Source organism: Tachypleus tridentatus, chromosome 13, assembly GCF_004210375.1.
Source record: "Tachypleus tridentatus isolate NWPU-2018 chromosome 13, ASM421037v1, whole genome shotgun sequence".
In the NCBI taxonomy this organism is placed as follows: domain Eukaryota; kingdom Metazoa; phylum Arthropoda; class Merostomata; order Xiphosura; family Limulidae; genus Tachypleus; species Tachypleus tridentatus.
In genome coordinates this window covers 254,288,005-254,300,525 of record NC_134837.1, presented here as the reverse complement: position 1 = coordinate 254,300,525, position 12,521 = coordinate 254,288,005, and the positions used below count along the sequence as shown (strand labels likewise).

At 33.7% G+C, this 12,521-nt stretch overlaps 1 protein-coding gene across 1 annotated transcript; it reads right to left on the bottom strand.

Moving 5' to 3' along the window:
* Positions 1-360: 360 nt before the first annotated feature.
* ND-B14 (NADH dehydrogenase (ubiquinone) B14 subunit) lies at positions 361-11,111 on the bottom strand. Its single transcript, XM_076478291.1, has 3 exons — positions 10,947-11,111; positions 6,947-7,062; positions 361-769 (listed from the first exon to the last, which is right to left on the bottom strand). Exons 1-3 carry the CDS (start codon positions 11,074-11,076, stop codon positions 644-646), a joined length of 372 nt encoding a protein of 123 aa, XP_076334406.1. The 5' UTR covers positions 11,077-11,111; the 3' UTR covers positions 361-643.
* Between the last annotated feature and the right edge of the window lie 1,410 nt (positions 11,112-12,521).

The following is a 12,521-nucleotide window of genomic DNA, read 5'->3' as shown; positions in this document are numbered from 1 at the left end:
TATTAACCTCAGAGCATTGCTTGTAATTCATCTGATACAGTATTAACTGTATAATGTATTAACCTCAGAGCACTGCTGATAATTCAACAGCTCAAGTATTAACCACAGAAAGCATTGATGGAAACTCAGTTGATAAAACATTAAAGCCAGAGCACTGCTGGAAACTGAAACAACAAAATATTATCCTTGGAGCACTACTGGCAGCCAGACTTGCAGTTTAAAATCTTACAGTCTTCTGACGTTAATGCTTTATCAACTAAACTAATAAGAATTCCAAATATAAGCAGATCTTACTTCACAATTCTGAATATCAAATAAAAAACGTTTACAGATTTCACCAAAAAGATATTCCTCACACAATTAGTGTTTAAGACTTTTTTATTATTACTTATATCTACATTTTCCTCAGATTTACCTAGAAGCTTCTGGAATCTATTAGCTTAGGTCAAGGAGAACTGTAAGTCATCAAATCCACCTTTTATACAAAGGCTGAAGATAAAAATCTTAAATCCTTTTCATAAACAATTCTTCAAAATAAAGTTCTCGATCCTTGAAAGTTTTTACTACATTTACAAAACAAATACAGGAAAACAACGGTGTTTGTTTATGGCTATTAACTATTAAAATTAGTTAATTTGAAAACCTAATGCCCTACAAAGAATTTTGACAAAAAATCCGTTGGTTTCTCATTGACGGTTTCTTTGAAATAATTCATCACATGCCCTTTCTGTTTCCACATCTTCAACGTTTCAACCAGTTCCATTTGGCCCTTAAAACAAACAAACAAAACAGTTACGTTATTAATCCCACATTATTATTATTATGTTTTAATATTCTGGAATACATTCTTCAATGGAAATTGTTTTAAACAAAAATTACCCAAAAATTACGTAAAGCATTTTTTGAAAGGTTATATATTTATTACACTAATAATTTGCACTTTTCACTTGATTAACAACTTACATACAAATATGAAAATTTGGCTATACCCCCAACCCCCCAAGAAAAGTAGCAAACATGTTTATCACCTCATATTATCTATACATGTACATATATGCAATATCCAGAGTATCTATTTTTTAAGGTTACATGACAGAAAAGTTTGTTTTTTACAATCCCTCAAATTTCATATTGATATCGACAAATCTGTAACCTTGATACGTGCTGAACGGTTGATCTGAGTAACCTTATTGATACTGACAAACACCTAACCTTCATATGAGCTGAATGGTTGACCTGAGTAAACTTACTGATATCAACAAACATCTAACCTTCATACGTGCTGAATGGTTGATCTGAGTAAACTTATTGATACTGACAAACATCTAACCTTCATACGTGCTGAACGGTTGATCTGAGTAACCTTATTGATATTGACAAACATCTAACCTTCATATGAGCTGAATGGTTGACCTAAGTAAACTTATTGATATTGACAAACATCTAACCTTCATATGAGCTGAATGGTTGACCTCAGTAAACTTACTGATATCAACAAACATCTAACCTTCATTTGTGCTGAATGGTTGACCTGAGTAACCTTATTGATATTGACAAACATCTAACCTTCATACGTGCTGAATGGTTGATTTGAGTAAACTTATTAAAAGCAAAAAAAACAACTGTCAGTGAAGGAATTTCATGACATATACATTCTGATCCAAGGGAGTGTGTTTTAACAACACATTTGCTTCTTATTTATCACTATAATTATGAAAATTAACATTAAACTGTTCCAACAGACATCTGATAGTATGAAATATATCTTAAGTTTGGAAGTTAAAAGGATACACAGAAAATACAAGCATAATACACACAACCTAATGTACAGCTTCATGTATATGTTTCTCTTTTCATGATTTCTAAAAAAAACAACCATGGTGACAGAATCATTTTTAGAAAAAGTTGAACAGCAAACCAGGCAGCAGCATTTCTAAATTTACCAATTACAGTAAAATGAAGGTACTTACAAAGATTAATTTTCTATGGAAGATATTTCATTTTTTGTAACAAGCCTATGAAATTTTTTATACACTGTGATCGATTCACTATCATCTACCCATTTTAATACTGATGTTTGTTTGAGATGAATTTATATTTAGAAATGTAGATAACTTGTACTGTTAAATATGTCTCGCAAAATTCCTGCCCATTCACTAAAGTTGTAAAAGATTCTTGAGTGTAAGAATCAACAATAAGTGTGAGTATGAAACCTAGTGTATCGTCAATACTGTTGAGCAGGCTGAAATTTCTAGAAACTCTCTTTACAAGTATAAACATAACCAACACAATATGCCAAGAAACAGTATATATTATTGGTCTGCAATAGTTGGCACACTATAAACCTTGGAAGCTATAATTGTGATTAACAATTACTAATTGAGAAATTCAGATATTTGACCAAGAATGTTTATAAATTTCAAACGTTACAAACTTTAATTTCGCTGGATTCACACTGAATAACATTTGTTTGTTTTTGAACTTCATGCAAAGCTATACAAGGGCTATATGCACTAGCTGTCCCTAATTTAGCAGTGTAAGACTAGAATGAAGGCAGCTAGTCATCAAAAGGCTACTCTTTCAACAAAGAATAGTGGGATTGACCATTACATTATAATGCCCCCATGACTCAAAGGGTGAACATGTTTTGTGCAACCTGGATTCAAACCCGTGACCCTTAGATTACAAGTCAAATGCCTTAACCCACCTAGCCATGTTGGGTCGTTGAATAATAGTATTTTAATTAAAACATTATATAACTTCATCAGTGGAAAAACTCTATGTTTGACTGGTGAAAAAAAGAACACAGAGGTAGCTAGGTCCCAACTAAGTAAATCATATCAACTGAAAATTAATTTGCTCATCCTAAACCCTTTGATTACAAATCCAGTTTGGGACCAGATAGAAGACTCAACATTCTTTGTAAGACTTTTTTTCTATAAATCATTATTTGTGATAACTGTTGTAATAAATTGTATGATTATGGACAAACCTTGGGACAGAACACGTTTAAAATGGTGTCATCGTTGAGAGTCGTAACAATGGCAGGAAAGTAAATTGTGGCTTATTGTAACTTGAGTGTTACACAAACTACACACTGGTGCATCAGTTCCAGATAAAAGAAAACGATGAGTTAAAAAACTGTGGCCAATGTGTAGTCTAGTTAGAACAACTTCCTCCTTCTGATCCTTATGGAAGCAAGACAGCCAAAGTCCAATATAGGATTTTATTTGGAAAAGCTTGTTTTTGTGTTGCTTACTCCAAGTCGACTACCAGCTTGCACGAAGCTGAGCCTCAAATACAGAACCATAGTCCATGTATGGAACAGGCACAGCGGTGACAGTGTCAGAGCAGATAGATTTAGCTGCGGTGTCAGTGAGCTCATTCCTGTGAATACCAACGTGGCCAGGTATCCAGAAAAACTGGATATAAGTAAATGTTAAAGAGAAATGTGCCAGTCAGTTTTGAATATCGGTGAGAACAGGGTGTGAACCAACATGAAGTGAATCGAGGACCAGTAGAGAACTAAGCGAGTCAGTATAAATAGTGCAGTTTGAGTATTGCTTAGTTTCTGTGTGATCCAGAGCAAGAGAAATAGGGTACACTTCAGCAGTGAACACAAAAGCTGTAGAGGGGATTCTGCATGCAACCACCAAACCACAACAAACCATGGCAGAGCCCACAATGTTGCCTGATTTTGAACCATCTGTATAAATAGAAATGGAGAAATATTCAGCAAATAAAAGACAGTACTTCCAATCGGGTGTACCTGCTTTTCTCAGATGACTTAAAGAAAGGTCACATTTGGGGACTGTAATAAGCCATGGTGGGATGGGCTGGTCAGTGGATACGAAGGTCAAAAGGAGCAACAGCAGACCATCTGTTCTGAAAATGTATAGCCCACCGAGGAAGGAAAACACAGCCCCAGGGGGGATGCTTTGGTAAGGAATGAAGTTTTGAAGCTTATAGTAAATACAGTTGAAAAGAGCAGAGGTGCAAAGAAAATTCATGAGACTTCCCCAGTTAAGAACCAAAGTCATTGACGATGAAAGAGATCCAGCATCTTTAAGGTCAAGGTCCTCGTTGAGCCATAGATCAGTGATCCATAGTCGAGTTTCGATCGAATAAGAGCACGATATATTTTTAGCATAGAACACAGAGGATGTTCAGTGCTCTTGTACATTTGACCCATAGCTGCTTGATGTGTGGTATAAAGGTCAGCTTACGGTTAAAGATTAGCTCCAAGAACTTTGTCTCAGGGACCACAGACAGAACAACTTCACTGATACAGAGTTCAGGATCAAAGTGAATACCCTGTTGACAGCAAAAGTGCAAGCAAATGGTTTTAGGGAGAGAGAATAATTAAAGCCGTTTTCTGTGGTTCACTTCAGTAAATGATTGAGGGCAGTCTGTAGCTGCTGCTCAATATACCTCATGTTTGACGACTGACATGAGATCTGAAAGTTGTCGACATAGAGCCCGTTTGCAACAGTAAGAGGGAGTTGTTCAGTGAAGGCATTAGTTTTTATACTGAAAAGTGTGACACTTAAAACACAGCCCTGAGGGACTGCAAGTTCCCGTAGAAAAGAACGGGAAAGTGTCAAACCCACATGAACTTGGAATCTCCTGCCCATTAAAAATTTTTAATAAAAATGGGCAAATGATCACGTGATCCACATATACGGAGGTCTCGCAAAATGCCACACATCCATGTTGTATCATAAGCTTTCTCAATGTCAAAGAATATTGATATAAGATGTTGTCGTTTGAGAAGGCTTCTCTGATTGACATTTCAAGTTGAATCAGGTGGTCCATGATAGAGTGCTGTCATCTGAACCCACACTGGGTAGGCGAGAGGAGATTGTTTGATTCGAGGAACCAAACAAGACAAGCATTAACCATCCTCTCTAAGATCTTGCAGAGACAGCTCGTCAAAGCAATTGGATGGTAGTTTGAAGGAATCTTGGGATCCTTCCCAGGCTTAGACAAAGGTAGGACAACAGCCTGGCACCAGGCATCAGGAAAAACATTCTTCTGCCAGATTAAGTTAAAAACAATAAGAAGAATAGCAAGAGAAGCAGGAGATAGATGGCACAGCATGTCATAGTGTACATCATCAGGTCCAACCAATGTACTGCAAACTAATGAAGGGCCAGTTTGAGTTCCACCAGTGTAAAGGGACTATTATAGTCATAGAGACAATCAGCTTGAAAGGAAAGAGATGATCACTCTGCCCGAGTCTTGATGGCTGAGAAGGTGGAGGAAGAAGCAGAGGTGCTAGATACCTGGCAAAAGCTTTCACCTAGAGTACTGGTGATGCTCCAGGTACCAGCTATAATTACAGTGTTGATGTGGGTAAAAAATAAGAAGTAGGTGTGATGTTTTAATAAATCAATAAAAGCCTTTGGTTTAGTGTATGCAATGAAATAAAATAACAGGTTTATTCATCTTGAAAATTTGGCATTTTCATATATTAATAATTTAATCACTCTGAATTAACTATCAGTTACAAACATTAGTAAGTAATGCAATTTATTCTCTGTCAGTTTCATGAAACTTACAAAATCTTTATAATTTAATACTTTTTCTGCATTCATAACAGTCACTAGTTATGACTAGTTTCAACCGTTCCTGAAAATTTGGACACAGTTCTGGTTATTAACTCTACAGGTTTGAATGGAAAAGTATTCTTGAATGATGGCAGCTTTAACTTTTCCTCTACTACACATTTCATATGAACAAGTTCCAGATGATCAATTTGAACCTTTCGAAAATTACATGTCGACGTTCTATTTTGAAACATCCTGCACATGTATAACTCATAGTAAATTATATAGCTCATCAATGTTATATTATTCATGTTTTATAATTTAACAAACCAGTTTTTATCATTTATTTATTGCTATTTTATACAAAAACATTAATGTACACCTTCCCTATTCCTCCACTGCCAACTCCATAGCTAAACATTAAGACAGTAGAAGCAACACGTTTAAATAATTAAAATTATATAAATGGGGCCAAAGATCTCAATTTTTGCTTGTTACTTGCCACTGTTTGAGAGGATTACATTGATACGTAGATGTTACACTTTTTTTTTTTTTAGGAAATCAATGATATACTATCATTAATTTAATTAATGGCATTTATAAGGAATGGTTGTATTTTGATTTTTAGCTTTTTTTTAATATGGTCATAAACATTTTTTGCTAGATGTGCACTATAGCAAATATGTAAGTACTCCTACAATAATCCAGAATTCCTGTACTGGTATACTGGGTGGATCTCAGGAAAAAGTAACTGTCTTCTTGGATGTTCCTCAAGTAATAAAATACATTAATTAACTTTATCACAAATGTTTTGACGTATGTAATTTTTTTTGCATCACTTGCCTAACATTAGGATTAAGGGCTAAAGTTGGTCAAGCATTGTAAGATATAATTTGGATAGTGCCACAAAGTATCATTGTTTGAAAGGTTACCCATATGTAGATTTAATAAATCTTTATCATTATAGTGTAATTATGCACTTTTTTCAGTTTATTACACAGAATTAGTTTCATTAATTTACAAGCTAAAGTCTAGTTCTCATCTACAGTTTATTTTTATCAATAAGAAATTAGTAACAGCTCAAATTAATAAAAGAAAAAGATGAACAAGGCAGCAAATATGGTAATTTTGGCTACGATTAGGCTTAACTTCAACTTAGGCTTAACTTAGTTATTATAACCTAATTTAATCTTGAAGAAACAATAACACATTTTAATGATAAGTTATAAATTAGTGTAAGAAATAATTACGTGATACATAAAAGTCATCTATGTTTCACAAACAATAAGCATGTAGTTTCTTACCATATTTGCATCTATCATAATAATCATTTTTGTGACTTACAAGTGCTAGGCAGCAATATTAAAGAAAAAAAAACTTTTGAACTGTATACCTACTTTAATTACAAGTATATCGATTGTCCTAATGTCTGTCACGTTTTTGTTTTTCAAAATGAGTTCTCGTAGCTTTTGTCTTCCTTGTTTAGCGCTGATTGGGATCTCAAATTCATATACTGAAAGAAAAACAAACACATTGGTACACCCACTAAATATATCACTTGGACTTACATTTGCAACAAAAGCTTTAAAACAAACAAAAATAAGAAATATAGACAGTTTTTCAAACATGTTTCACATGGATCACCCACACACACTTGCTATAATTCTGCATATACTTAAAGTCTTTAGTTCAGAAGATATTTTCTTCTATTTTAATAGGTGTTTTTCCATGTTTATTTACAACTAGATACAAAATGTGCTGATCCAGTTCACACTTTACTTTCGATACATCCATTTCAAATACATAAAAAAAATCACATGAGACAGACGTTAAATGTTTTCAACAGGTGCTAAACAGCTGATACATAATATTTCTTCATTTATTGCCAAGGAAACACCACTAACTCAACCACATATCTAAAGTGGAATTGACTTGCCGGACCTTTCACCAAGTGAATTTTGTTGTGATCATGACCTACTTTCAGACTACAATGATAATTGTAAGCTGTTATATATCCAACTGAAACAGATAAATATTACTCCAACCATAACTCACTAATTTATACACTACTTAGCTTTATCAAGAGCAGTTTTACAAACCATCTCAGTTCAAATAATACAAGTAACTTGAACTGAGTGATTAGTGGTACTTGATAATCAATTAACTAATAGTCCCATTAATTAAATATGTTTGAATAATTAATTAGAACTGTATTCCACAAATCATGGTATATACACGAGTTGTTGCCAGCCGGATACCTTCCAAATATTTAGCAGTTCAAACACACACATAAAAGGTGGCAGGTGCTACCAGCCAGTTGTTTTCCCTCCAGAAAAACAGTTCAAAACTAGTGACAGCAGTAGACAAAGTAGCTTTGTCATAACAAATACAGGACAAGCAAATTTGGTGGTAATAGTTTGTTTGAAAAGTCATACAAAGCTACACAAGAGATGTCTGCTCTAGCTAACTCTAACTTACCAATGACAGACTAAAGAAAAGATAGCTAGTTATTATTACCTATCCCTAACTCTTGAGCTATTCTTTTACCAATAAATATTGGGATTGACCATTGCATTATAACTCCCCAACACCTGAAAGAGCAAGCATGTTTGATTGTATGGGGTTTACAAACCTGTGACCTTCAGATTATGAGCTGAGAGCCCAAACCATTTGGCCATTCCGGGCCTAATGGCAATGAAAATCAAACTCGAGACCCTTGAATCACAAGAACACCTCTCCCCAAGTCACAAGAGCTAAGCAACTCGTGAGATAAAACTGGGCAGAGCACAAACACCTCTCTAAGCAGCTGTGTGCTCGACAATAAACAAACATTTTGATCACGCGACTAATTGGTATAATTAAGAACAGTAGTGAACTGGAAACCCTTGTTTTAATTAACTTGCTGTTGGAATAATAAATAGCAATTAGAATTGGAAACATAAATTTTAATGAGTCACCTTAATCATAATTTTGGTTACTTGATAAGCTTAAAGTACTGATCAACGTAACTGTTTCACACTGGTAACTGATTATATCAAATTATCTAGCTCTACAAATACTTTTTAAATCATGAGAAAATATTGGAAACTGAGATGATAAACCTCATGAAAATATGGGTGATGTTTCACTGAATTTATGATGTTACATATTCAGGTTTTCTAAACAACTCCATGTACATGTAAATCCACTTCAATCTGGCTGCACGTACATTTTTTACTATCAAACTTTCATGCCCCAAGTACATCCATGAGTATCATAACATGACATGTATTCTTTTATACAAAAAATACTATTAAGGTTCTGATGTGAAAAAAACAACACTGTTTATTATTTTGATTCTCATAAACTAAATGTTACACACCCAGTTGTCTCTCTCCTATTAAAGGTAAGTTTCACTAAAATCACTGTTTACCTAGAAATTACTTCTATTCATAATTATTGATATATAAATAACAATACACATAGGCATAAAGCAAATAAACTACACAAATTCAAAGTTGTTGATGTACTGAAGAAATCCACATCGTTTTAATTTCTCCAAATTCAATAGATGTTTGATGTTATTCCAAACTAAATCTGAGTATAAAATTTATGTCTTTTGTAGTTATTTTTACTTAACGTACAACAACAACAAAACAAGGGTGACATCTAATAAAAAAAAAGAACTGTTGCAAAAAGATTTCAAATCAGAACTTGCACCCAACATGGGCTGCTGTTTTATATTTAGCTATGCACCAATAAAAGTTAGTAATTCATGTGCTTTCTTTGGAAGATATGTAAACTCTTCAAGTTTTATAAAATTATGAATGCTTAGTTACAAAATTACCAAAAAAATTTAATTATCAATACTTTCTCATCTTGGCCACAAACTGTGATTTGATACTTTTCTGTCACAATTCTGTTTGTTTTTTCTTCTTCTGTCTATAACTCTTTTTTTACAGCTATATTGATTTTGATTAGATTTCTTGATACAAATTGCTCGTTAAACCTCCATTAGAATACTTCACACAGATTTGGTCTCCTTATCTAAGAAAGTATATTAGCTAGCTGAAAAAGGATAAAAGAAAGTCCATTAAGGTGATTCTGGAGTAAGATTAGCTTATGGGGATAGTTTAAGATCTCTTAACTTCTTTTCTATCTACAAAAGAAGGGTAAACTTTGATGGGACTGAAGTTTACAAAACTATTTGACAAACTGATTTTGACAAAAGGAGTTGAGTTCCCCAATTCCTGAAAACAGTAGTATAATAGGACTCATGATGCTCCAGCTAAAACAGTTGTAGATTTTTAACATTGACTGGCTTATGGGATGAATTACCATTAACACTAGTGAAGGGTGGGATCTTATAAGAGGTTAAGTGAGCATTAACTGATTTCCTTAAAAATAAGGGTTGAGTTACATTTTAATCTGTGGTCTCATCTTGAACGTTGTTTTCTCTTTTCCAAAAAGAATCCATCTTTCTATCTAACTTTATTTGGATCAGCAAGATATTAGTTCTCTTAAGTTACACCACACTGGAACATCTTCTTAAAAGTAGTAATATTCATTTAGAAAAACAAACTTCAATAACATTAACAGGAAAAACATCCTGTTCCAACAGGTTCATTTTAATTTTAGTGTTGCCTATCACAATGATGAATTGGTACACAACGATTTGTACGCATAATAATAAAGTCGTTTACTTTTCAGTAAATGCTACATATTTTGGCAAAACACTGGTCTGCCTTCCATAGGTATTAAGGTATTCTCTTAAATATTTTTAAATCTAAAAAAAAGATAAAACTGAATGAAGAGAAAACTTACGTTTTTTTAAAAATAGACTGTGCCCTTTTCACGAGTCTATTGGATTTAAATGTTCATACTGTAACCTGTATACTACAATAGCATTAGTAGTGTCAATAACCTTGTTGAAACTCAAAGATAATTTTAGTTCGTATTGTAGTTGTTCTTAGTCTATGGTTGGTGTTTTGAATTTTTGCTTGCTTACTTTTGAGTATCAAGCATGCCCTTTTAGGTTTTATGAAGTTATAGGTCAAAATACCAGCACTGCTATCAAAATAGCACGAGTACCACTATTACTACCATTATTCATTATTACCTTCCTTGTTCCGAATTTTTAGTCACATTATAAGCGTTAATTTTCATTATTTATAACCTAATGTAGGCTAAGCTAGAACAAGTACTAAAATGTAATATTATGGGTAAAAGTAAACAATACCAAGTGTTAAATTGGGTCTAATAATAAGATACTGTTAATAATATTGTTATTTATAATACTGATAACAGTGATCATAAAACAGTACTAGTTGTGGTAGCACTGTTATGTTACAAGTACAACATTAATTAGAAGAGTAATTTACATTTTGCAATACATGATAGCATGATAATTTTACATACTGATGTGAGGTATCTGCCTATACCAAGCTTTATAAAGGTTTAAAACCCTTCTTCTTCCTTCCTCTTTGTCAAGCGATAAAATAGGCTTAACCTGCTTTGCAACATGAGCTACTCTTCCAGTTGCAGCCATTTTGATAGAAATAAATTAGGATGGTAACGGTAGATGGCGACAGCTATAAATTAAGCTGGAAAATCAGTTGATATTATATACGTACAAACTTTGAGATTAAGATATATCTGGACTAATGTTTGTTAAGTTTATTTGAACAATTATTAATTTGTAGCTTTGTCTTCCATGTCTTTAGGTTAATGTTAAAAGTCAAACCTAATGCTGTGTAAGTTTTTATTAGCATGTATACATTTTTTGTTGTTGATAAATCATATTTATTAGGTGGTTATTTTAATTATGAAAGTTTATGCATCAGCTTAAAAAAGGCCCCCCCCTTCAGGAGCACAGTGGTAAGTGTGTGGACTTAAATGCTAAAAACCAGGTTTAGATACCTGTGGTGAGCAGAGCACAAATACGACATTATGTTGCATTATGTTTAATTCCAAACAAACAAAAGATATTCAAAAGTTTGTGGTGTGAGGTAGCGATTTTTATTTCATGTTTAATTATAGTTATGTATTTTTTCTTCTAATTTTAGTTCAGTTGTATATGTATTTGACTTAATAAAAACTAAACAAAATAATGCAGTGACTGATGCCAAACAAGTTGATACTGCGGTTTCTACTAAGAGAAAGGTGGGTTGGTTACTATTTGCTATTCTGTAGTGTCACTGACAACACCATACCATCATTTTTCAGGGTTTTACGTCATAAAGATAATTTTATCAATGGAAACCTTCCTGAACCACGATGGAACAGGTAGCTCTTCTAGTTGGATGACAGCGCCCAATTTCTTGAAGATCATTAATCATTTTGTTGTTAATGTTATTGTTCTGTTGATGAAAAAGGTATTCCCGCTCTTTCTTGATGATGAGAAACTCACTTCGTGTGTTTCTTAACATGAAGATGACCTAGAAAGGTCGAAACGTTGTTCTCTCCTTATCAGCAAAAGTGTTAATACCCATACCAGCTGTTCTGAGATATATTCCCGCTATTTGGCGACCATGAGACGTGTATGTCACTCGAGAGCCAAAAAAGGAAAGAAAAATAGCATTGTAATGCTGTCATTCCCACCATCTTGATCTCATTGTCCAAACCGCTTCCACGACTGTCTTCCTTCCTTTAAAGATATTTTACAATGCAGTGTACGACAGCTAGATGACTGAAAACACAGGGGAAGTATTATGATTTATGACGTTCAAAGATTGTAAGATTGTGGGGGAAGGCATTCCCTACTGCTATACCCCTAACAGTATCCACTGACTTCAGGGTCACTGGAATTTATATAGCCTTGACTGGAATATATTTACAAAAATAACCTTTGCCGTATAATATCACGGACAAATTAACTCCAGGTCATGGTTATGAAAATCCAACCACTTCATACAGCACTCATCTGACTGTTGTCCAAAGCAGAAGCCTTTAGAGTTATTGCGGATTAGAATAAACCAGCACCTACTGTTGCAC